The following is a 23,671-nucleotide window of genomic DNA, read 5'->3' as shown; positions in this document are numbered from 1 at the left end:
TTAAGTAATTTGAATAAAAGTACTTAATATCTTCAGCCCGTTCAGGTTACAATATAAAGAGTATGTTTTAAGTTTAAAATGTCTTTAAACTAGAGAAGTTCCAAAAAAATAGATTCATTTAAAGAAATACTGAGCCCCGGGGGTGACATTTTCACGCTATATTCGGCTGAAATTCAAGGCTCGTGTTATTTTGACCCACTAGTTTACATTACCAGAAATATTCTCCAGTAATAATGGTGAAACAGTTATGTTAAGTGAAATAAAAATAAAAATGTCTATTTTCGAATCACGCAGGAAATGTTCATTACTGTAGTTCTACATTTTTAACCACTAGGTGGCAACTTCCATTGTTTGAGTGTGTTCGTTGGCATGGGGATGCTCGTGATCGGCAGCTTCCGGATCCGGTGTGCTTTCGTATTGGAATTTGTACGCCATTAGAGAAAAGCCCAAGTTGTAAACAAATAATAATTAACTAATTTTATAACCCCGTCCGTTCATTCAGTGTCAACATATACACACATGTATTTGTTTATTATTATTTAATTCATTGATGAACAAGTGATTCGTTAAGAGACCAGAAGCTGTAGGAGATCGAGCTGTGAAACTAACATTTTCCAAACATCCACCTGTAACCAAGGCCTGTTAACTTCTCTTCAGTAAAGATACACTTTATTGACTTGGTTTATGCCATCTAGTGGCTAAACTTTAGAACTATAGTTATTAACATTTCCTTCATGAATAAAAAAAATACTTGTTTCCTTTGGTGAAAACGAAGTCACTAAATAGTACTACTTCACCATCATTACTGGAGAATATTTCTTGTCCCCTTTAGCTAAAGTATCATGAACCAGTGCGTCAAAATAATGCTAGATGTGAATTTCATCCTTCTCTGGAGATAAAAAAAATATTCATCTATGTCACCTACGGGCCTCCGTAATAAAGAATAGAAATTGAATGAACATAATTTTTAAGATACAACTTTCAATTTAATTTTAGACTTTAAAAGACCTTTAAGGTATTGTTTTGATTGTTTAAGCACTTTGTGACCCTGGTCTGAGAAAGACACTCATAAAGACCACAGAATGTCCATTGGCAAGAGTCTGCATACATTAGGATAGTTGGAGATAATTTCACTTCCATTCCAGGAGCACAAATCACAAAGATTAACTTACTTTTGTTCTCAAGTGTGAACATACGAACATCCAGGACATCATTCATCAGTGAACTAATAGATCCCTCCCTGGTAAAGCTGTCAACATTCCACTAGAAAGTAAGCGAACACGATACACCCTGGATTCTCCCTTCTTGTTGAAACTGACTTTTAGATATGTGATGATAATGAAGACTTGTTCTTCATTAAAGCACAAATGTTCTTTGTTAACTCCGTCTGTATGATCTGATGTTGTGTAGAGAAACAGGAATATTCCATCTTTATATCAATCAGGTGTTAATTGAGATACATTTCTTCGTTACTTAACAGGAAACATTTTCCCCACATGCATGCTGACATATAATAAAATGACATATAAATAAACTTAAGTCTACAACAGTCTCAAAGATTGATTTCATCGTGTTATTTAGTTTGACCTGCAAAAATCCAATATTTTTGTTTAAGATCTGGTAAAGTCTGAAACTGGCTAAATGATGAAGCAAACTGTCTTCAAACTATTTTCTCTCTTGTGGAGGAAGTTATCATTCCGTTCATGTTTTTGCTCCCAACTTGCTCATTGTCAAGGCTGAACTTGAACTGCTGTCAGATATTAACATCACCTGTGGTATCCATCTACACTGTTACATTTCTTCCCTCCAGATCTTGTCCTTGGGCGAAACTTGTGCAGAAAATATTGTTATTTGGTAGAGTGATAGCCCTTTAATGTAAGTCCAAGGAATGGGAGTACGTAGAAAGTGATAGCTGCTCTCAACAGGAAACAAGTGAAGGCTTGTAAAATACCTTTTTATTTGGTAGCAGGTGTCTGCACTCGTGCTTCAATATATAATATTCAAACAAGGTCTAAAGATGGCCATCTCTGAACCATGGAGCCCAGAACCTTGAAGCTTGTCTGAGTTGTAGCACCTGTAGGTCATGGTTGAACTGAGACAGTACACTGTACACCTCAGATGATGAATAAGGTTCAGCTCTGCACACATGAAGGTTTTGTTGTCTTGTTGCTAAACAATTATATCGTTGTTCTTCAGAAACAGCCTCACACTTGAATCAAAACACTTAAAACATCACACAGTATTATGCAAAACCTCCAATATAAGTGCAATAACAAAGAAACGACATCAAACAACAAAATCAAGTAATCATACAAAAGGTTATGATGAGTTGAAGCAATAAAGTTTAGGGAATTTATGTATATAATCTAGTAATTATTTCAGATTTTCTGCGTTTCTTCTCCAGACAAAAAATCGTTCTGTTTAATGGACTGTAAAAGGATTTATACTGTATATATTCAGAGTGTATACAAAGAACACATTAATTCCATTCCTCTCATTCCAGGGATGAATGCACACAAAAATATAATTTGAAGTAAATATATATGTATCAATGAAAATGTACTAACAAAGCACTGGGAAAAAAAATACCTCTGCCAAGAAGCCCACCAAACAAGTAATGATCGATAACCTCTATTATTTAAGAGTGTTTTCACAATGCAACAATATTAACTATAATTAACTAACAATGGGCCTGCAGGAATCAAACTAGCAACTTCGGTGTCAGAACATTAAGCACAAAGACACCAGTGCTATAACCACAGTCACATGAACATTCATCTGTGATACAAGTAAGTTTCAAAACCTTCTTAAATTAAGATGAAACCAGCTAAATGTAATGATTTGTTTCTTGACCCGTTATCAATATTTCCTGAAAATGTCTTTCAACTTTGCTCAAATTTACTTTTGCAAAAACAAACAAACAATATAGAAGAAAAGTGTTCAAACATCCTATTGTGATACAGATAAGAAATAGATACGTTAGTATAAATACGACACACAACAGAAGAACACAAGTAACAAGTAATTTGAATATCTTAAGCGCATCTCGATGACCTCAAATGACCTCTCAGGTTGAAGAGTAGAGTATTTTTGGAAGTTACTCTCCGAGGAAAAGTTTCTTCTTATGAGGAAATATGCTCCTCAAAGACTGCACTATTTGAATCTAGTTATTTATGTTAGTCAGCATTTTTATGAAGATGATTAAATCCACACATCCTTCCATCATGAATGATTATCAGTCCATTCACTTCATTCAGTGCAAGTCATCTAAGTATGTACTTCCTTACATTGAGCAAGTTTGATGAAGGTAGATCTTGTGGACTTGATCATTATAAAAGTAGCTCGCAAACCCAAAAAGTGTGGGCACCCCTGCTATATATAAATAAACTATAAAAATATTAAACAAGTCTATATTTTAGGCTTGTTTTGAGTGGATGATACCAGGCTGTCAGCCGAAATCTCTTATGTCGAGACTTCAATACAAAAGGGACGTTAAAGACGAGCAGTATGGAAACATTTGGATGTTTTTAAGTGTCTTTTTGGACGAAGAAGATGAAGACGAAGACAACTCAGCTCCAGTCGCTACATTAAAATAAACAAACATTTGTATCTATGACTGTAAAAAGAACGAATCACTCTGAAAACAATCCCAACCCCTAGCTGACATAAGTGTGAGTGGAAAATATGTGAAATTTTAATATTGGGTGAACTATCACTTAAACATTGATAATTATCATAACAATGTTTTGTATATTTACTGCAGTTGTTTAACTGAGTCAGGGTTGTTTTTACCTTTATGTAAAGCACTGTGACTCTGAAGGGTAATTTATATATACATTAATATACATCATAATCATCATTATCACATTATTATTATAACCATCATTTCAACAACGCAGAATAGAAAATAAAAGGACATAAAAAAAACAATTAACCTAATTTAAAATAATGTACACGTTTGTAACTGACTGGGTTGCTCAAAAATATAAAATATATATTCTATGCAGGCAGAAAGAAATTACAGTTTACCAGATGTTTTTGTTTTTTTTAGGTCAAATTTAAAAAAGGAAAATACTATAACACTCATTGTTTTGTTACTGTTCCTTTAAGAGTGAGACAGGTGAGGGAGGGGAGAGCGAGGAGTCAGAGTTATTGATCGTGAAGAACTAATGTTCTTCTTATTGTTTTGATTGTTTAAGCGCTTTGTGACCCTGGTCTCGAAAAGCGCTATATAAATAAATATTACTTACTTACTTACTTATATCAGTGAAGTTACATCTTACACCAACAGTTTTGGTTCAACAAAAGCTAAAGTGAAGGAGAGGTTTGCTCTTTTTTCAAGCATTATTGAAAAAAACGCTATGACACATTTAAATAAAATTACCACATTTATACCTAATTATTTTCAAAAAACTCAGTGAGCCGAATCAGAGGCTGAAAGAGCCGCGGGTTGCCGACCCCTGGTCCAAATGCATGTGTCTGCATACATTGACTTGTGAATGTTTGTGAGAATGTTTTTGTAAACATTTTTTCTTAATATATGCCTGTCTGTTCATGTGTGTTTAGTGCTGTTTCAAATGTGTGTGTTTGTTCAAGTTTGTGTGTTGTGTTGTGTCTGAATGAATTCATGTTTGACTAACCCTGTGTTGGTAGTGGTGCGTCAAATGAGTGTGTGTATGTAGTGTTGTGTCTGAATGCTTGCATGTGTGTGTGTTCATGTGTGTGTAGTGGATGTATTTGTTTTTGATGCATGAGGAAATACTGTATGTGTGTAGACTTTTGTCGAAATGTGTGTATGTACACATCACTGTGTTTGTGCAGCATATGTACACCTGTTTCTGAATGTGTGTGAATGCATGTGTGTAGTGTTGTGTCTGAATGTTTGCGTCTGTGTGTTCATGTGTGTGTAGTGGATGTATTTGTTTTTGATGCATGAGGACATATGTGTGTAGACCTTTGTCTGAATGTGTGTGCAGCATATGTACTGTATATCTCTGTAGTGATGTGGCTAAATGCGTGTGTGCCTGAGTGTGTGTGTGTATGTGTAAACGTGTTTCTGAATGTGCCTCCATGTATACATACGTGTGTAGACTTGTGTCTAACTGTGTGTGTCATCACTGGAGCATCCTTCTTTCCCTCTTTCACACAGAGCAGGGGACAGAACAACAATGTTAAGCATCTCAAGGCCAGGAAAGGAAGATAAAAATCCAGGTTCCCAGGCCCTGCAAACGACACCTTGTGCAGCATCTCCACTGGTCGCTCGTCCTCTGACCTCTACAGAGACAAACTTCCATTGGAAAGCAGTTGCTCGTCGAGTGGAAAGAAGCTTCCAGCATGTTTCTTGGATTCAGTGTCACGATGATGTTGATGCTGGGTTCTTCAGCAGTCACCGGGTTTGCATTGAACCCAACTAAGGCAGAACCAGAACCCTCTGAGAGTTCTGTCTACCATGGCAGGTCTGTATCAAACTGTTTTTACAGATATTTATTGACATTTTCTGCTCCATATCAAATGTGAAGCTCAGAGTTAGTCGTCTTGTTTCATAACTTTTACTTGTGATTTTAAATCGGCTATGGATTTGATTCTTTTGTCTTCATGGACTTTGATTTGTCTCGGTCCAGTCGTTTCTCTGGAAGATTATATTGTCCTTCCAGACACATGAACCAGTGTTCAGTTGTTGTGACATTTGTGTGGATCATGAAGCTACATGTGTGTTACTCTCAGGTGCCACGGTCCATCTCTGCAGTCCATCAGAAAGTATCTGCTGGACGCTCTAAGCCTTCAGGCCGAGCCTCGGCCGCCAGCTGGAGGTATGGAACATGTCAGGGAACAGTGGCGGAGGGTCAGTGGTTCCACGCCACAGCTGGCAGGAAACTCTGAAGGTAAGATGAATTGAAATACCATATATGGATATAGAAGATAATTTAACACAATTGTTTTGTCAGTCGCTGACAGTCATGTGACCAACAACACAACGTGCTGCTCCGTGTCCTCTGAGATCTTCATGACAGGTAAACACAACAGCACATGTCGACAGCGCTCATGTCGTCTCATCATGTTTCTTCTTGTGTCTGTATGTCAGATCTGAGCTGGGACAACTGGGTCATCCATCCCCAAAGTGTCACCGTGGTTGAATGTGCTCTCTGCAGCACCATGTGTCCACTGACCCTGGACTCAAACAAGGTACGTCTCACCTGCATGAATATATTCCACTGATATGATACTTCAACAACAGACCTGACAGCACAGGTTCAATAATTGTATTTAAAAGTCACTCTAAACATTGTATATATAAGTATTTTAATTCTTCTTGTGTTTTTATAACAATATATTCATTTATAATTAATGGGTGTTTAGAACTCCCTCACTTCTGTAGTGTTTTTGTGTAATAATGATTATTTTTGTTGATATATTTATATATTATTTTCCTTATTATTGTGTTTATTTTATTTTATTATTATCATAATATCATTATTTTAACAATATCTTTATTATTGTATTATTATTTTTTATTGCAAGGTTTTTTTGTCAATATTTGTGTATTTAAGCTTTTTTTTTTTACTTCTGTGACAACTTAAATTTTGCTAACGTGACAAGATTAAGATTTATCAATCAATCAATAATGCTCCACTTGTCGTTTTCCTTGAAAATCTAAAATTTATTTTAAAAATTTTAAATAAATGTTGAGTTTTTTATCTTCTCTACAATCTTCTGCTGACATGTTTTCTAGTTTTACTTTATCAATCTGTTGTTTTCTTCAAAACGTTACTGAGTGTTACTGACTTTTAAAATGTTCTTATTATAGTGAAAAACTTGTTAGCAAACAGGAAGTGACATCATGCCTCTCTCTGCCAGTGTTGCCAGCCCACCTCCCAGGAAATGGTGCCCATCGTGTACCTGGACGAGATCAGCACCATCGTCATCTCCTCAGTGCAGCTCACGCGCAGCTGCGGCTGCAAAGCTGGCGACGAGCAGCAGGAGTGAGAGGTTGTTTTACCACCATCTGTGGAGCACCTGGCCGCCACACACACACACACACACACACACACACACACACACACACACACACACACACACACACACACACACACACACACACACACACACACACACACACACACACACACACACACACACACACACACACACACACACACACACACACACACACACACAGAAGACGATATGTGGGTCACCTTGTTTGACAAACACTTGCTGCTTTTTCCAAACACTTTCTGGTAGATTTCAAATATTATCCTAGTTACTCCACAGAGTCGTGGGAATCACAGAGACACGGATTCATGACGAATCTCGTTTCTCTACTTTTCTTATCCTGATAAATGCTTACATACTTTTCAATAAACCACACCAGAGTTATTTTAAGAAGTAGTGATGCAGTACTGCTCGTTCCCTTCAAAAATGTGTTGACCGCTCAGAGCCAAGTTCTCTCCCAGACCAACTCCCCCTCTGAACACGTGATTAACGTGGAGAAAAAACTGAAATAATTCTAGTCAAGATTTTCGTCTGTTCACATTGTTTTCATTTTTTCTATATCTACACAGCTACACATGTAGAAAGTACAATTCAATGTACTGAGAATTGTTATTGTATTTTGGATACTTATCTTAGCATCTACTTGTCTTTGATCTTGATTCTCTTGCTGGTTTGTTTCCTGATACTTCACAGAGTTACCTCACTGTTCACATATTTCCTTCATGTACATTTGAATATGTTTGACACGTTCAACACTTTCACTCTGACTGATCTGTAAGAGTTTGTATTTTCCTCACATTTGTTTGAATAAAGATTGAATAAAGAATATAATCTTGTCAAACGTCTCTCACGGGCGTCTCATCATCTGAGGCAGAGAGAAAAGTGTTGTTCAGGAGGGAGGAAAAGAGCAGAGGCATGAACGTTCATGTTCAGAGGACGGCAGGTCTGGAGGGGGGAGAGCAACATGTTGCACACGTCCAACTATTTGACATTTTTTGGCAGTCTTTTAGTTGCATCTGTGGCTTGATTCCTGTGTGATCGTTTTGAAACAGGTTATTGATTCAAACAATTGCACAACGACAGGAGGTTTCAGTGCTTCGACGCTGTGTCAGTGCGAGGAGACAGAATGTCAGGATTGTTCACTGTGTGGGTGTCCTTTGGCCTGCTGTCCCCACTGGTTCTGGCCGCTGCAGCATCTGAATGTACGGAAGAGGAAACTTTACTGAAGCCGATCCCGACTTCAATGAGTTGGCCGTCCGACTGTTTAATGGACTGCTCGTGGAAGACTTACGTCAGAAAACTGCAGCTCCAGGACAAACGTAATATTCGACTTCAGGATTCCACTGAAGGTACGATGCTTTAAAACAAACTGTCCTTTAAAGAATACATGAAATATTTATACATGGATTGTTAAACTAGATTTTCATTTGTATTATTAGTAATACATGATTACATTACATAATGTGTATCTGGTTCAAGGGATGGAAGGTTGTACACAATTGTAACATGTTAAGTCAAAGTGATATAAGTGCAAGTATAGGATATGATTATGATTATGATTTTATTCTGAGGATAATGGGGACGGAACTAGATAAGCTTTTGCTTCTCCCGCTTTTCCCTGTCAGGACATGCATGTAATATGTGAACTACAATGAAGTGTGATATTGATGATTTAAAGTGACATGCCTGAAATAAACAATATTCATTTATTCATAATAAGATATTCACTTTATTCATTATTTGATTAATAATGGTTCAAAGGGTGAAACTATTAGTTGATATTTTCTTTAAGTAATAAAAAACTTTGGAAATAAGCTTTTCCTAGTTTTGCTTTATTCTGCATCCTCAGGTCCATGGACACGTATTGTATCTATTAAAGGTTGGTTCTGATGTTGAAGGAATAATTCATATATTGTCAAACAAAACACAGAAATGATTTATGATAAAAAAATAGCATTCAAGAATGTAAACATGGACTGATATCACACTCTGTTTATACTACTAGTAAAGAAAAAATATTTAAAAATATTTGGAAAGCTCTTGAAAAATAAACGTCTGTTGAAATGATTTGTTTAATAATCATCACGTTCTCTCACTGCTCTGTGTCTGCAGGAGAACCCGGGAAGTACTGCTGGCCTACAGATATCAAGTGCAAGGTCGGGGAGATCTTCCAGCTCGCTTACGTCGTGTTACCTGTGGATTTATCTGCACCTGGACGCGATCATCTGGAGGTCACGTCCTCCACCTCCACGCTGAACACACACAACAACACCACCACCGTCCCAGACGTCTGCGGCCTCCGTTATGATGTCACACATGACTTCAGCCCAGAGAGGAGAGTGACGTCACGGTTCTGTATACAAGTGGTGAGCCAGCAGGACACCCTGGGCGACAGGAAACCTAAATGTCGCCCTTATTTGGTCACATTCTGGCTGAGGAACACAACTTAAGTCGTGGAAAAATCATAAGCCCAACTGGTCCAGAATCTCTTCATGTTTTGTGTTGTTTGAATAAGTGAGAAGCAAAAGAAAAGAAATATAAAATGAGTGAAATATTTTATCTTAGATCAAACTAACCAAAGCACAAAAACCCAAAGAAACACAAACTTTTGTTTGAAATGTGAGAGTTTGTATCATCACGTCAAATATTGTTGAAGCTCCGTCAAATATTAACGTCCAATATAGTAAAACATATGAAATGTAAATAGTTGTTTGATCAAGTGACATTATTTCTACTTAAAATAAATAAATATAAAAAAATAAAATAAAAATAAATATAAAATACAAAAAAATAAATGTCATTTGTAAATACTGATATTCAAGCGTTCACGAGAGACAGAATAAGTGTGTCAATCATGGTGTAAAACTGTTGTGTATTTTCTTACCTGAAGTGTGTTTCTGTTTGTGTTATTATGACATGATGGATTGACATGTGACAGTCATGACTGCTTCACTACAAAACAGTAGACTGTGATAAAGTGAATAGTTTGTCTATGTTCCAGTGTCCAGTGTTCATGGTAAAGGTTCTCGAAGATCACATTTTAGTAACATGATCTTCAAGCTGCTAATTGTTGACTTTTGGTTTACGTTTGAATGTTGTCAAGCAATCAACACACGAGCTAAACAAATAAATATGAATTATACAAACATCTAGTCCTTTTTTTTGGCTTGATAAATTACACTTTGATCCACCAACAAATCTGCAGATAACAGCATTTTTCCTTAACTAACAAAAGTTCCTGACAACACCAAACTTCAACCAAACATACATGAAGGTGAAGAAATGTGAAGAGAAACAACAGATGCAGACAAAAAGAGTGGAGACAAGTAGGAAGCGAACGTTTCCTTTCTTCGATTGGCTGACAGAAGCAGTTTCTAAGTAACTATGAAGTGGACCACCCAGATCGTGGACCTGCTGTGAAGTGATCCAATGTCCCAAAATGGCTGCATTCCTAACAAGGTGCTACTGCTACTAGATCATCATCCGAACCTTATGAATTCAACCTCTAACTATCTTTGAGTGGGCGGCAAAAGATAAATGATAAACAAAGACCTCAACAAGTTTTATTTGTATAAGAGATCGACCACTCGAGCTCGGAGGAAACAACTGTTGCTTCACAAGTCTTGTTTGTACCATTTGTGAGGTCAAACCACATTGTGGATTAACTCATTTTAAAGATTTTCTTTCTTACCTTGTCTTCCCTGGATGCTTTCACAGCTTGTTTGGAGACCTTCATGTAGCTGGACAGAGGACTTTCCATCAATAATCCAAGACTAGAGGAGAAAATGTTTTAAATAAGAGCTCATAAGGATTACAGTTACACTTGAAACCTATAATGTGGATTTAGTTAACAACATAAACATATATAGTGGTTACAGTTTGTTTTTAGGAGAAAAAAACAAACTTGTATTCATGTAGCATTTTATAGGGTAAAAATTATTAAATATATTATGGAATTAAAACACGAAAAACTATGCAACAGGAAATTGTGGGAAAACATAACGGAAATTAAAATTTCGATTTATATTTCCGATTTTTACTCATTACTTTATCACTGGATTATGACATATAAATTATACGGAATGATAAATGTATTATGTAAACTTTAAATACGAATCCGACGAAAGAAAACAAGTAGCTAATTAGCTTGACCGCAACAGCTAGCGCTAGCTTGATGTTTGTATCTTGGATAAATTATTATAACAAGCTATTTGGGGGGTTATTTTTACTTCCAAAAATCTTTAAAATTAATATTGTTGTCAAAAATACAAACCTGTTGAAGTGTTCCACACATTTGTGCCGTCTTTTCAGCGGACATTCGCGGTAACACCGACATGCTAGCGTTAGCATAGCAGCCGTTAGCGAACCGTTTGATAGCGACAGTGACGAAGCGTTTTTCGTTTGACGTAAAAAAAACGTAGAAAATTCCAAACGTTTTTTTTTTTTTAATTTGTTGCCACTCTATGCTTACAAAGCTACAAACAAAACTAATAAAATCGATATAGTACATTATTAAATTAATAATTGATTTTTTATTTAATATTGATGGTTGTTCATGATAAAACAATTAAAAAATTCGCCTGGTCTAAAGATCTACTTGTATATTTAAAAAAATAAAAAAATAATACAGCTATTTAACATAACAGTTTAAGGAAACTACATTCCAGGAATTTACTCGACAATCACAAGTCTGAATAAAGTGATGAAACAAATAAACCAAAATAAAAAAGAATAGAACTGACAACTTTTCACACAACTATCCCTTCATCTTCATTAAAAATCAGTAATTCAAAATCCAGTATCATGCAGCAATAAAAACAACTCAGATTATTCTTTTTAGTGATATTTAATATTCTATCGATTGCATTAAAAAAAAAGAAAGATACAAAGATATATGTACATCGTTTTCAAATCCAGATTATCGTCATGCAAGTCAAAAGTCAGCCCAGATTCCCTCCTCTCGTGTGTCCGCTGTCGCTCAGGCCGTGTTCGATGAGCTTGATGTCCTCCAGGTCGTCCTTGATGACGCTGATCAGATGACTCAAGCCGTCCTGCTGCTGTTTCAAGTGCTGAAAACGGAGACGCATGAAGTTACACGAGCGTGAACATGACTCTCACGTTTCATCACTCACTTGTTTGATTTCTCTGAGAAGGTCTGCGTCCACGTTGTAGCGCTCCTCGGACCTCACTGCTCCGAAGTGGTTCTGCATGCGGATTTGGGACATCAGCTCGTTCAAGCGACCCTGCACGACAGAAGCATGAGGTTTGGATGTTTGTGCTCAACATTCTACAGGTGGAGATTTCAGCAGAACTTCTGACTAACTAACTACTGCTCATCTGTTCCGACTGAGCCCCAGCTTATAATCCATGCGTTTTTGTCTTCTCGTTTATTATTTATCTATTGTAACAGTTTATTTTGGTGTCTAAACAAGAAGGATCCGTCTGCAGTTGATACAAAACTCTGCAGCAAGAATTCTGAGCCGCTCTAGTAGAAGAACTCACATTTCTCCGATCCTTAAAACTCTGCACTGACTTCCAGTTTCTTTCAGGATCAACTTTAAAATTCTGGTTCTTACTTTCAGAGCTATTCATGGTCAGACCTTCCATCAGTGATCTGATCCAGACTTACACCCCAGCTCGGGCTCTGAGGTCTGTGGATCAGAATCTACTGATGGTTCCTGAACACGCTTCCAGACCAGAGGAGAGAAATCCTTCCAGACTGTTGCTCCTAAGCTTTGGAACCATCTCTGTGTTTGATGATCTACTGACTCCTTCAAGAAACATCTGTGTTTGATGATCTACTGACTCCTTCAAGAAACATCTGTGTTTGATGATCTACTGACTCCTTCAAGAAACATCTGTGTTTGATGATCTACTGACTCCTTCAAAAAAAAAAAAACGGTGTTTGATGATCTACTGACTCCTTCAAGAAACATCTGTGTTTGATGATCTACTGACTCCTTCAAAAAAAAACGGTGTTTGATGATCTACTGACTCCTTCAAGAAACATCTGTGTTTGATGATCTACTGACTCCTTCAAGAAACATCTGTGTTTGATGATCTACTGACTCCTTCAAGAAACATCTGTGTTTGATGATCTACTGACTCCTTCAAGAAACATCTGTGTTTGATGATCTACTGACTCCTTCAAGAAACATCTGTGTTTGATGATCTACTGACTCCTTCAAGAAACATCTGTGTTTGATGATCTACTGACTCCTTCAAGAAACATCTCAAGACATTTTTATTTGTGTCATTTTCTGAGACTCCTGTGTTTGACTTATTTTAACAGAGTATCGTTTTTGCTTGTTAAAGCGCTTTGTGACCCTGGTCTAGAAAGATCTGTACAAATATTCTTTACTTACATAAATGTGCTTAATAAGCATTCCAGAAACTGACAACAATTATTATCTATATCTATATATTATTATCAGGTATTGATGGTGATTTCAGCACGAAGGCCGACGCTTCAACAGTTTTCGCTCACAATCCATGGACGTCCTCGTGTGAAGTTTGAACAGAAATACCTTGAACTGTGTGGGGGCGTTGAGTTCGGACTGAATGGTGTCCAGCTGCACCCTCAGGTGCTCCTCGTCCACTTGGATAGCGTATCCACTTTTCCTCTGGATCTCTTGTCTGATCAACACCTTCGGGAAGGACACGAGAGGGAGAAACGTGTAGATGAACATACGATTATGCGAATGCATTTTTGGACAACATCAGGTGGTTTAGAAACTAAAATCATCTCATGTTGTCATTTATATACCTTTAAAGTCCATTTCATCTAAACTATAAAATCAGACCCAACTGACCATAATTAACGGCCCAGTCTGGAGAAGAACTGAACCATGTCGGCCCCCTGCTGAAACTGCTTACGTTTTCTTTTACCAATTAATATTTCATATTTCTTTACTCTACAAATATATGTATATCCATGCATTTACTGTTCACCTTTGTATTTGTAATAGTGTTTTTTGAATTACTACTTATATTGTCATACTGTAATAGTGCATTTTATTATTGCATTATTATGTTGTGATTTTTTAATGTTTTATTATATACATTTTTGTACTGTATGTTTGATCTAATATTTGTTCACATTTAATCTTTCTTCTATTCAAGTCTCTTCCGTTAAGGGACTGGCTGCCATAACAACCCACGTCTAATGTTATACGATGACGAAGCGACAAGTACCTGCAGCACCCTGTGAGACAGATCCATCAGCTTCCTCTTGTACTGAGCAATCTTGGCCACGGTGGTCGCCTGGTTCTTCTGCAGCTCACTGATGTCGTTGGACACGATCTGCAGAGTTGAATGAGATCGTTTTCTACATTTGAAATACATCAAAGTACAATTGTTGTGTATTTTCTGCGCGCTTGAATCATTCTCGTAGGTACGACACCGTTTTAAATTGTAGCTAAAACAAGCAAAAGTCTTGATTCTCCATCTTATAAACATGATGTAGTTTTAGGTGAGACAGTTTTCTCACATCTACTCTGGTCTGTTGCTGTTTGGTCATCTGCTCCTGGATCTGTAGTCTGCGGAGTAGCTCCTTGAATCCCACCATGGGAACTGGAATTAACCTGATGAAACATTAAAATAAAATCACTTGACTTATAAAATACCTTCAAAGCAAAAGGTTCTGCATCATCGTTTATGCATCTGAAAATCCCCCTTTACTTCTCACTCACTTTTCTGGGTCTGGGTTGTCCACCTTCGCCTGCTCCCAAATAATTGGATCCACTCCTAGAGGGTTTGAATGACGGCTAAAATTAGACGAGCCGGATAATGAGCGGCGCTGCCGCGGCTACATTACCAGCAGGGGGGGTCTGCAGCAGCTGCTTGAGTTGCGCGGGGGAGAGTTCGGTGCGAGTCACGGACATGGTCACCCCGAGCTGAGTCAGCTGCACTTTCACGTTGGCCTGCTCCAGGAACGTGAAGAGCGTGGTGGCCGGGATCCGCTTGGACGTGCCGTTGGGGGAACGCTCCACCACGTAAACGATCACCTCCGTCCTGACGGAACATGGAAGGATGTTTACTTCTCTCCTAGACTTACAGAGCTGGATGATACAAGACCTTCCAATGAATACAAATGAATACAAGTGATCGTCTCGCACCTTAATTCAAATTTGAATTTGGATAAATTCAGTATAATCACAAAAAAAACATGATTTATGAACAAATGCAAACATTATTATGGTTATTAAACATTGTGTTTGAAAAACAAAAGAGCCTTTACCCTTAAAACTCGGATATTTCAACTGGATTTTTTTTTTTGTTTTCCTATCATGGATTTTTGTTTGTTTAGATAATCACAAAGAATAAAATCAGTGTTAATCTAAACTGATAAAATGTGGAGACTTTTTAACAGTTAACTTTCTCAGATTTGATGAGGGTGTCCATTGAGCAATATGGAAATGTAATAAGAGAAGTCATAGTCAGTTTATAGCACATGGACAGTTCCAAAATCTATTTCAATGAGTCATACAGCGATGTTCTAGAATTTTTTTAAAATTTTATTTGCATTTTAAAATTGTAAGTGGATAAAAGTGACTTTTAAAGCATATTATCAATATTTTAATTACTTTATTTTATTAAGGTCATCATGAAGTTATCCATCATCAATTTATTCATAATTTCAGCTTAATATCGTCTTTATGTAGCATTATATTAACATAAAAAATGTTTTATTATTATTTTGCATTTTGGTTTTAAACACTTCGGTCCCAATTCCTAAAGCAGGTCCTTTGGCACCACCTGTGGCTAATCCCTGGTACTGTCGTTCAATTATTCACTACCGGTACTTATCTATTGATAAGAAAAAAAAAGAAGATAGTAATGAATTTAATATTAGAATCGAACCATCATGACCAAGGTGTATCTATCACACATCTATGTATATTTTCTTTTCTTTTTATTACCGTTTCATAGTTTGTTAAACATTGTACCCTTTTCATTTTATGCATTTGTATGTTTAATCTTCTGGTTACAAAGCTGGGAACACGGACGAGACTCACTGGTCACTGGGCCGCGCTCGCACACCGTCCACGTTGACGCTGAGCATCTGGTTGCTTCCCAAGATCTTGTGGAGCGACTCCACCAGCTGCTGCTGCTGAACTCGGACGTCGGCTTCCTTCTTGTTCAGAACCAAAACGACTAAACCGTCCTCGTCCTTACTCACGGGGACGCAGCTGTAGCCCACGGCCTGAGAGACACAAGATGGAGATCAGCGACTGAATACGAAACCACAGTGTGTGAAATGACGCGTCGGTACCTTGAACCTGCAGAAAGGGTTTTCAAGAGTGAAGTCCACGGGTTGGTTCTGGTTACTGTAGAAGCCCTTCCCAGTGCCCCAGTAAGCCTGCAACTGGTTCCATTTAGCCAGGATAGAGTCCCGTTCATCCCCCAAGAGGACAGGGGCCGAGAGGGCGGTGACCTGCTGGTAGAGTTGTGTGGACAGACCCTGATGCTGCGCCTGCTGGCCTAAGACACCTCCTGTGTTGGGTGAACAGAGGAAGACATTTTTTCATGTGAAGTTTACAGATTCATGAATGTCTTTTTTTTTTTTTAAACTCTCAAGATACTCGTTTCTTGAAAGTACCAGCCGCCCCATTTAAGCGAGCAGAAGATCAACATCATGAACTTAATGAATCTTATCAGCATTTATTTAATTTAGCTTTGACTCATTAAGAGATTCTTTACAGTTTAACGAGGAATGGTCTTATTTTAAGCAGGTTAAAACAAAAACAAGATCCTTAAAGCACAGCAACTTTTCCATAAATGTTATTCCAACAGGAGACGTGAATAACTTTTAAAAAAATCGAGCAGTTAACAGGCCTTTGAGACACCATGGTTTCAAATGGATGTTTGGAAAATGTTAGTTTCACAGCTTGATCTCATCACTATCGTGTGCAACAGGAGGCAGAACTTCAAGTCATTTGTGTTCATCTTTCAAAACATTCTTTCAGTTCCATCTTCTTCCGTTTTCTCAATCGATCACTTGATCATCAATTAATTAAATGATTATAGAAGAATCAATAATGTATAATGACACACGTGTGTAAACCCTCAATGAGCAGATGATGCGATAATATTTGTTCCATTTGTGCATTTTTTATTTATTCCACGACCCGACCCGTGCCAACGCAAATAGACTCAAACCATGATGACGCCATATAGTCGCTAAACTAAAGATTAGTTATGAACACGTGCTACAAGATGAGGAAAAAGACTAGTTCCTTTTGATGAAAATCAAATATATGTTTTTTACAAATGGCTCAAGATACTGATATCATGAGATGAATGAAGGTCACATGAAGGTGGGACTCAGAAGTTTTTCCAAACAGAGGTAGAAGTTTGGTTTAAACAATTAGTGTCTAGAAAATCCTTCATCAAAAACATCAAAATGATTCCTAAAAGTATTTTTTCCAGCCGTTTAAAAAAGGTCGACTTACCCTGCTGCTGCTGCGTCGGCTGGATGCCAAACCCTCCAAAGCCACAAAGGTTTGTGGCTCCCAATCCAGCCCCAAACCCGGAGGCGCCAGGAGCTGCTCCAGTACCGAGGCCAGATGAGAATCCAAACCCCTTGTTCTGTGTGTTGCCAAAAAGTCCCCCTAAATAAAGAAAGTATGTTTAAAACTGAATTACTTTTTCAAAAGAAACGCTTCTGTATTGTGACATCTAGTGGTGACTTTAATCGTTTTAACTTCACAACCTCATCTGACAGGAAATGCCTGTCATAACAATTAGTTTCAAATGATGATACAGTTTTAATGCAAGACTAAATAATGCTACATATTCTAAAGGTTGGCTTGAGTTAAAAGTATGTGCACATCCTAAATTAAATACCATCACATGTAATGACATTGAACGTGACCAACATGAATTCACATTTAGATCTAAACTAAGGTGACGAGGATATTGGAAAAATGTCATCTTTTGACGCCAACCTGCAGCGTTGGAGGGAGTGGCGAAGCTAAAAGTGGAGCCGGCCGGAGCGGCAGTCGTCGTCGTTGTTCCAAAACCACCAAAGGTTCCTGAGATACACAATGAAATACAGACGTGTGAGAAAAGAGTAGACTGTGAGATTTGTAGATTCTAAATAAAAAAATGATACCGTGGCTTGTGATCAACAGTAAAAGATCAAAATGGAGTGTCATGAAAACTGATTCAACATGCTCATGTAAAACATGTTTAAAAGTTGAGAATCTGAGCAGAATAGTTTGAATACATTTAAAATGAATATCTTTGGTGCTATGAATAAATACATTTATATCATACAAAAGTAAGCCTCTCTCATGAATTTCCAAAATTAAGTGCAACTTTCTCTGTCTGAGTCACAGGAATGTGTTTATTCTTATATAGAAAAATATATCATGTTTTAATTCACTCGTGATAAAATTATACTGTCATGGCATAAACGTTGGTGCTGCGTATATAATCACTTTTGAATTGATGACTAGATTAGCAATACAAAGGATCTTGAGTAAATTGATCATGTTACACAAGGAGCTGATAAAAAGGTTCAAAAAAGTGATTGTAATTTTGCAATAACTTAACTTTTTATAGCTATAATGTATAATTAGCCATGCACAGAAAATTCCTCATTACAGCTAAAAGAGGAGGAAAGTGAAAAAGGAAACGAGGAAAAAATAAAGGCCCTTATTTTCATGTTCAACATCCCACCGTCAGTCACCAATCTACATCTATATCTCTCTCTATATATATAATAAATACACATAAAAATAATCTCTGCATCAGTTTGCATCAACAGAAACCATGAAAAAGTGGATGTGGATGTAAAAACCGACTCTCTCATGCTCATCACAAATGTGAAGTTTCTCAAACCATGAACACACCACGAGCACATCAGTGTGAAATGGATGGAATTCACAGACACGGACAGAACTGAAAATATCAGGAGCGTCATTCTACCTGTACTAGCCAGGCTATTGCCAAAATTGAAAACATTGCCAGTAGTGGTTGCTGTGCCGAAGCACCCCACGTTAAAGCTGACTGCTGCCGGGTTGTTGGCATTTAAACCAAACCCACCAAAACTAAACCCACCAGCCGTGGTGTTTCCAGCTCCCAGCCCCCCAAATCCTGCAGCCGGCAGAGGCAGGCGAGAAAGAGAAAATGAGATGTTAAGTCACAGGGGAAAGCAACAGCCAAGAGAAATCTGGGATTAGTGGTGGACATTATTCCAGTAAGTGTCATACCAGTGTTGGTGGAGCCAAAGCTAAATCCAGTGGCTGGTGCTGCTGCAGTAGTGGTCGCAGTCCCAAAACTAGGTGCAGTGAGAGCTGGGAAGAAACATTACAAAAGGAAAATTGAGTCACATTAGAAGCTTCAGCATTAATTGTTTATTGATTAAAGAAAATAAACAATTAAAGATTGAATGTAAATACATGTTAGATTAAACATTCATTAATCCATTTTCTACTGCTTTTTCTCTTATGGGGATCGCAGGGAGACTGGAGTCTATCCCAGTTTCAATGGGCGACAGGCGGGGGACACCCTGGACAGGATGCCAGTCCGTCGCAGGACACACAAAGACAGACAACCATTCACACACACACTAATACCTACAGACAATTTCCCCAAGTTCTCAATAAACCTCTGTATGTTTTTGGACTGTGGGAGGAAACCGGAGTAAACCCACGCAACACGGGGAGAACATACAAACTACACACAGAAAGGTCACAAGTTGGCTTGACCTGGAAGCGAACCAGCAACCTTCTTCTTTGCCGTGAGGCGACTTTGCCAACACCTATAAATAGTTTTTAAAATAACCATTCAAATAAAAACAATAATATTATAACGGTCATAATGTTTCAGACTATGGTCATAATGTGTCAGGCTCTGGTCATAATGTTTCGGTCTTTTCACCCTTAATTTTCCTAAAAATCACTCACGCTCATTCAAGGGTCACGGTTCAAAAACTACACTTTGTGGGAAAAAAGTTAAAATACAGCTAAAATACTCAGGACTTGTGCCCACATTTTAGAGCTGTACTGGTGTTTCTACGTGAACGTATGCCAGAGCAGGAGATATTTGAAAGGCGTCGCAGATTTGCGACTTTTTTGACCTCGGATCATTCATTCCTTATGGGAAATTTATCGCGATAAAAGTTTCTCACGTCGCAAAACATTTAAATTCGAGTGAGAAAAATTATCTCAGTGTGAGTCCGATCGAACGACACCTTTTGATATATATTTTGTTTGCGTGAACTCAACAATGCGGGGCGTAAAAAATGCCAAAAGCAGAAGGAGGATGCTGTGCACAACAGCCCACTAATAACACACTATGAAAGAATAGCATCAGAATAGTACAAATTGCAACAACAAGCAGAAGTAAAGTTCAAACACAGCACAGATGTGAGAGAGAGGTAGTTATAGGGATCCCAGTTAGATGAAATGAAATTAACAGAATTGTAAAACACTGGAAGTGAATTTTGAGGAAGTTATAATACATTCTTACTTGACAACCAGGTGAAAAATCAAACACATGGTACAAAAGTTTTTTTTTCATCTTGGTCTCACGTTTAAAAATACTAGATGCATGTCACGATATTTTCGGGTTAATAGTCGACATCTTTGAAAAGAGATCAGTCATTGATAGAAACTTTATATAATAATTGATTTTCAATATTATAAGCCTCTTTTTTTTTTACAGTGTAAATTAAAATATGAATTATAGATCATTATAAATATTTCTCCAAAGTTCTACATTCAAAGGTTATGACATTTTATAATTTCAAATATAAAACTTTTTATTTTTTGTGTGACAATCTAAAACTACATTAGTTTTAAATCTTATGGCAAATGATCTGATAAATAATAGTTATAGAAATATAGAAAATATATTAAAAAGTGGATTTCAAACAGATCAGAATCTGAATGAACGTGAATATAAAGAGTTACAAGGCAGACACGGCTGATGCTCTTTATTTTAAAACCGGAAGTTTATTTCCTCCTTCTGAACATCGTTTTGGGAATTTACCCTAAAGTTAAGCGACAATTTTAGACTTAAGTGCGGCTCTTGACAGGAGAAGCCCGAACAACTGATAGATTGACAGCAGTTGTTGTCAAGTCAACAGCTCGCGCTGTGTGAATAGTGATGCCTTATGTTGCTTCTGATTGGTTAATATTGTGTGGTGCCTTCCGTGATTGGCTGGATTTACACAAAAAGAACCAGCGTTTATCAATAATAATTAAAAAAAAAAAATTGAGTCAATGTCATTTAATTTGTAAATACAAGCAAGAGAAATGCCCAGTTTGGAGTGTCGTGGGAGACTGGCTTAAAAATATCGTTTTAGCTTAGCTCATAATTAAATAAGCTGACGGAAGTGGTGCGACACTTGTACACTAAGATCTTCTGTTCTGGAGCAACTATATTTCCACGACTTTTATCCACAGAAATTGTTTTGCCGTTTCGTCGAGCTCACAGAAATCTTTCAGGGGTTTATACACGTTTCTAGTTCAAAGTATTAATTGAATTCCAATAAATCAGGGGAGATGCAGAGCAATAACTTTCATCAAGTTGTAAGTAATTAAGTAAGTAATTTTTATTTGTATAGCCCTTTTCCAGGCCAGGGTCACAAAGCGCTTAAACAATCAAAAAAATATTCAATAAAGTATATACTTTAAAGGTCAAGATAAAACTGAGAACACAACAGGAGTTCCGGAAAATCTAGGAAAAGCCTAAACAAATTAAAACGTCTTAAGATGTTTCTTGAAGGAGTCAGTTGTAACAATACATTTACATTTTTGTCATTTAAAAATCCCTGTTTACGAATAATCGTTTCAGAATTAAATTCAAAACACGTTTATTAGCATTGTTAACACAACACCACACAAGATTTGTTTTGTGTTGGTGACAATTTAGAATAAAAATGAATAAAATAATGATTCATTAAATACGAGGGGAAGAATTTGGTGAATAAAATGCAATTTTACCTTAAATAAAAGTATATAAAAAGTAAATAATGATTTAACTCAATACAATTAAATACATTAAATGTGATAAGAAAATATAAAAAAATGTTGTCTGATAAAACTACCATCCCGTAGTGATTATTATTATTAACACATTATTGTGTTTTTGCTTTATTTGTATGTGATGTATTATCTAAACTGTCTGCATCTTTGTTAAGGACAACTGATGGAAAGTAGCATTGTGCTAAATCTGGTGCAGCATCTTTTTAATGTCAGTGCACATTGTCCTTTTGCATAAACTGAAATTGAAATTGACATAGTATCATTAAAATACTAATTGAATTAAATATTAACATTGTTTTTTTTCGCAGTAAACATTTCTGTCGGCACATGATCATGAAAAGTCATCACAAAGTCTATACATTCTAAGTAGTTACTATAATGGTTGTGGTTTAATTTGAATAAATTGTACCGGCAAGTGGGAATTAAAGAATACTATCACTTTCTCCTCATTAATAAGTATTATTAACAGACTTCAAAATAGTATATACGGGGGAATACAGTACATCGAGGTACTGGTCACTGACACCATGAACCGGAACGGTCATTTTTAAATGGTGCCAAAAGATTTTATCCCAAAATTGGTTCAGTGTTTTCAAGTATTTGAGTATAGAGTTCACGTGTTTGTGTTTATTTGACTGAAACATACATGGCAGGAAATAAGCATACATTTCCCTGAGCTTTACAGTAAGTAAAATGTTTATACATTTGTAAATAAAGCTAGATGTAACTTGTATAAACAATATAATATTTACGTTTGTTATGTTGTTTTTACCCAATAAATAATTGTGTTTATCAGGCATCTTGTGAAGACGTTATTTTATGTTTTTGTCATACAAGCTGCAACTGTTTATGGTGTTGTTTTTGTCCATTTTATCCCCAATAAACCTCGACAACAATGTTGTTTCTTTCGTCACTTACTTCCAAACCCAGAAGCAGCGGTGGTTGTTGTCGCTGCGGCGCCGAATCCAAATGCTGTGGAAGCGGTTGTTTTGGCACCGAACGAGCCGAATGAAAACCCGGGCGCGCCTGTAAACAACAACAAAAACAAATAAAAACAATCGAGGGTCAACTTTTAAACCATCGGGAATCGTCTCATGTTATTCAACGGCGCAGTGTTGACCGCACATGTTTCGAGGAGATGAAGACAGATAGCAGCGTTAGCTTGTGTAAGAGTTAGCATTTCATCGCGACACTAGAACCGTCTCAAGTGTACATATTCATTTTACATTTGTTAAAAGGAAAATATGTCATTAAAAAAATAGTTTACTTGTAGCAGCGTTGGCCGCAGCAGCACCGCCAAAACTGAACGCCATGTTGACTGACAATGATGACGTCTTCTTCTTCGTCTGTTTCTTGATGTCCACCGACTAATTATTCAACGTACTGGCTCACTACTACCACCCATGGACATAGAGTAGTATTGCAGGTGAAAGGGTCAGTCTCAGGTGGTAATTCAGCACTTTTTCAGCAACAAATCCAGTTAACGCTTTTATAGTTCATGTTTTCAAGTCTTTCTTTCGGTTTTAAATAAATAATAATAGACAATATGGTTTTTCAGCTGAAAACATCCTTTGAGTTTGTAAGTAAGTAAGTAATTTATATTTATAGAGCGCTTTTCCAGAGCAGGGTCACAAAGCTCTTAAACAATGAAAACAATACCCAATAACATATATACTTAA

At 37.1% G+C, this 23,671-nt stretch overlaps 2 protein-coding genes across 5 annotated transcripts; one reads left to right on the top strand and one right to left on the bottom strand.

The window, feature by feature from the left end:
• Positions 1 to 5,199: 5,199 nt before the first annotated feature.
• LOC148079154 (uncharacterized) lies at positions 5,200 to 10,139 on the top strand. Of its 2 annotated transcripts, XM_087790609.1 has the most exons (7): positions 5,200 to 5,456; positions 5,725 to 5,882; positions 5,946 to 6,011; positions 6,083 to 6,183; positions 6,856 to 7,060; positions 7,177 to 8,342; positions 9,106 to 10,139. In XM_087790609.1, exons 1-5 carry the CDS (start codon positions 5,335 to 5,337, stop codon positions 6,982 to 6,984), a joined length of 576 nt encoding a protein of 191 aa, XP_087646735.1. In that variant the 5' UTR covers positions 5,200 to 5,334; the 3' UTR covers positions 6,985 to 7,060; positions 7,177 to 8,342; positions 9,106 to 10,139. The 2 variants fall into 2 exon arrangements, with proteins under 2 accessions (XP_087646735.1, XP_087646734.1); XM_087790608.1 differs by having other exon boundaries at positions 6,856 to 8,342.
• A 1,681-nt stretch (positions 10,140 to 11,820) lies between these two features.
• On the bottom strand, positions 11,821 to 23,321 carry nup54 (nucleoporin 54). 3 transcript variants are annotated; one of them, XM_087790605.1, is made up of 15 exons: positions 23,260 to 23,321; positions 22,911 to 23,018; positions 19,212 to 19,295; positions 18,928 to 19,095; positions 17,943 to 18,029; positions 17,448 to 17,606; positions 16,268 to 16,488; positions 16,011 to 16,198; positions 14,810 to 15,006; positions 14,685 to 14,739; positions 14,483 to 14,576; positions 14,188 to 14,295; positions 13,521 to 13,640; positions 12,126 to 12,236; positions 11,821 to 12,062 (listed from the first exon to the last, which is right to left on the bottom strand). In XM_087790605.1, exons 1-15 carry the CDS (start codon positions 23,303 to 23,305, stop codon positions 11,934 to 11,936), a joined length of 1,875 nt encoding a protein of 624 aa, XP_087646731.1. In that variant the 5' UTR covers positions 23,306 to 23,321; the 3' UTR covers positions 11,821 to 11,933. The 3 variants fall into 3 exon arrangements, with proteins under 3 accessions (XP_087646731.1, XP_087646732.1, XP_087646733.1); XM_087790606.1 differs by having other exon boundaries at positions 19,060 to 19,095; XM_087790607.1 differs by lacking the exon at positions 18,928 to 19,095.
• Between the last annotated feature and the right edge of the window lie 350 nt (positions 23,322 to 23,671).

Source organism: Callionymus lyra, chromosome 5, assembly GCF_982586985.1.
Source record: "Callionymus lyra chromosome 5, fCalLyr1.hap1.1, whole genome shotgun sequence".
In the NCBI taxonomy this organism is placed as follows: Eukaryota; Metazoa; Chordata; class Actinopteri; order Syngnathiformes; family Callionymidae; genus Callionymus; species Callionymus lyra.
The sequence above is the reverse complement of the archived record's forward strand: the minus strand, read 5'-3'. Positions and strand labels throughout refer to the sequence as shown.

Coding starts and splice junctions, on each gene's coding strand:
- LOC148079154 (XM_087790609.1), top strand. CDS start 5,335: ATGTTTCTTGGATTCAGTGTCACGATGATGTTGATGCTGGGTTCTTCA. Junction 6,012..6,082: donor CTCTGAGATCTTCATGACAG/GTAAACACAACA, acceptor TCTGTATGTCAG/ATCTGAGCTGGGACAACTGG. Junction 6,184..6,855: donor TGACCCTGGACTCAAACAAG/GTACGTCTCACC, acceptor TCTCTCTGCCAG/TGTTGCCAGCCCACCTCCCA.
- nup54 (XM_087790605.1), bottom strand. CDS start 23,305: ATGGCGTTCAGTTTTGGCGGTGCTGCTGCGGCCAACGCTGCTACAA. Junction 17,607..17,942: donor CACTCCCTCCAACGCTGCAG/GTTGGCGTCAAA, acceptor TTCTTTATTTAG/GGGGACTTTTTGGCAACACA. Junction 15,007..16,010: donor CGAGCGCGGCCCAGTGACCA/GTGAGTCTCGTC, acceptor ATGTTCCGTCAG/GACGGAGGTGATCGTTTACG.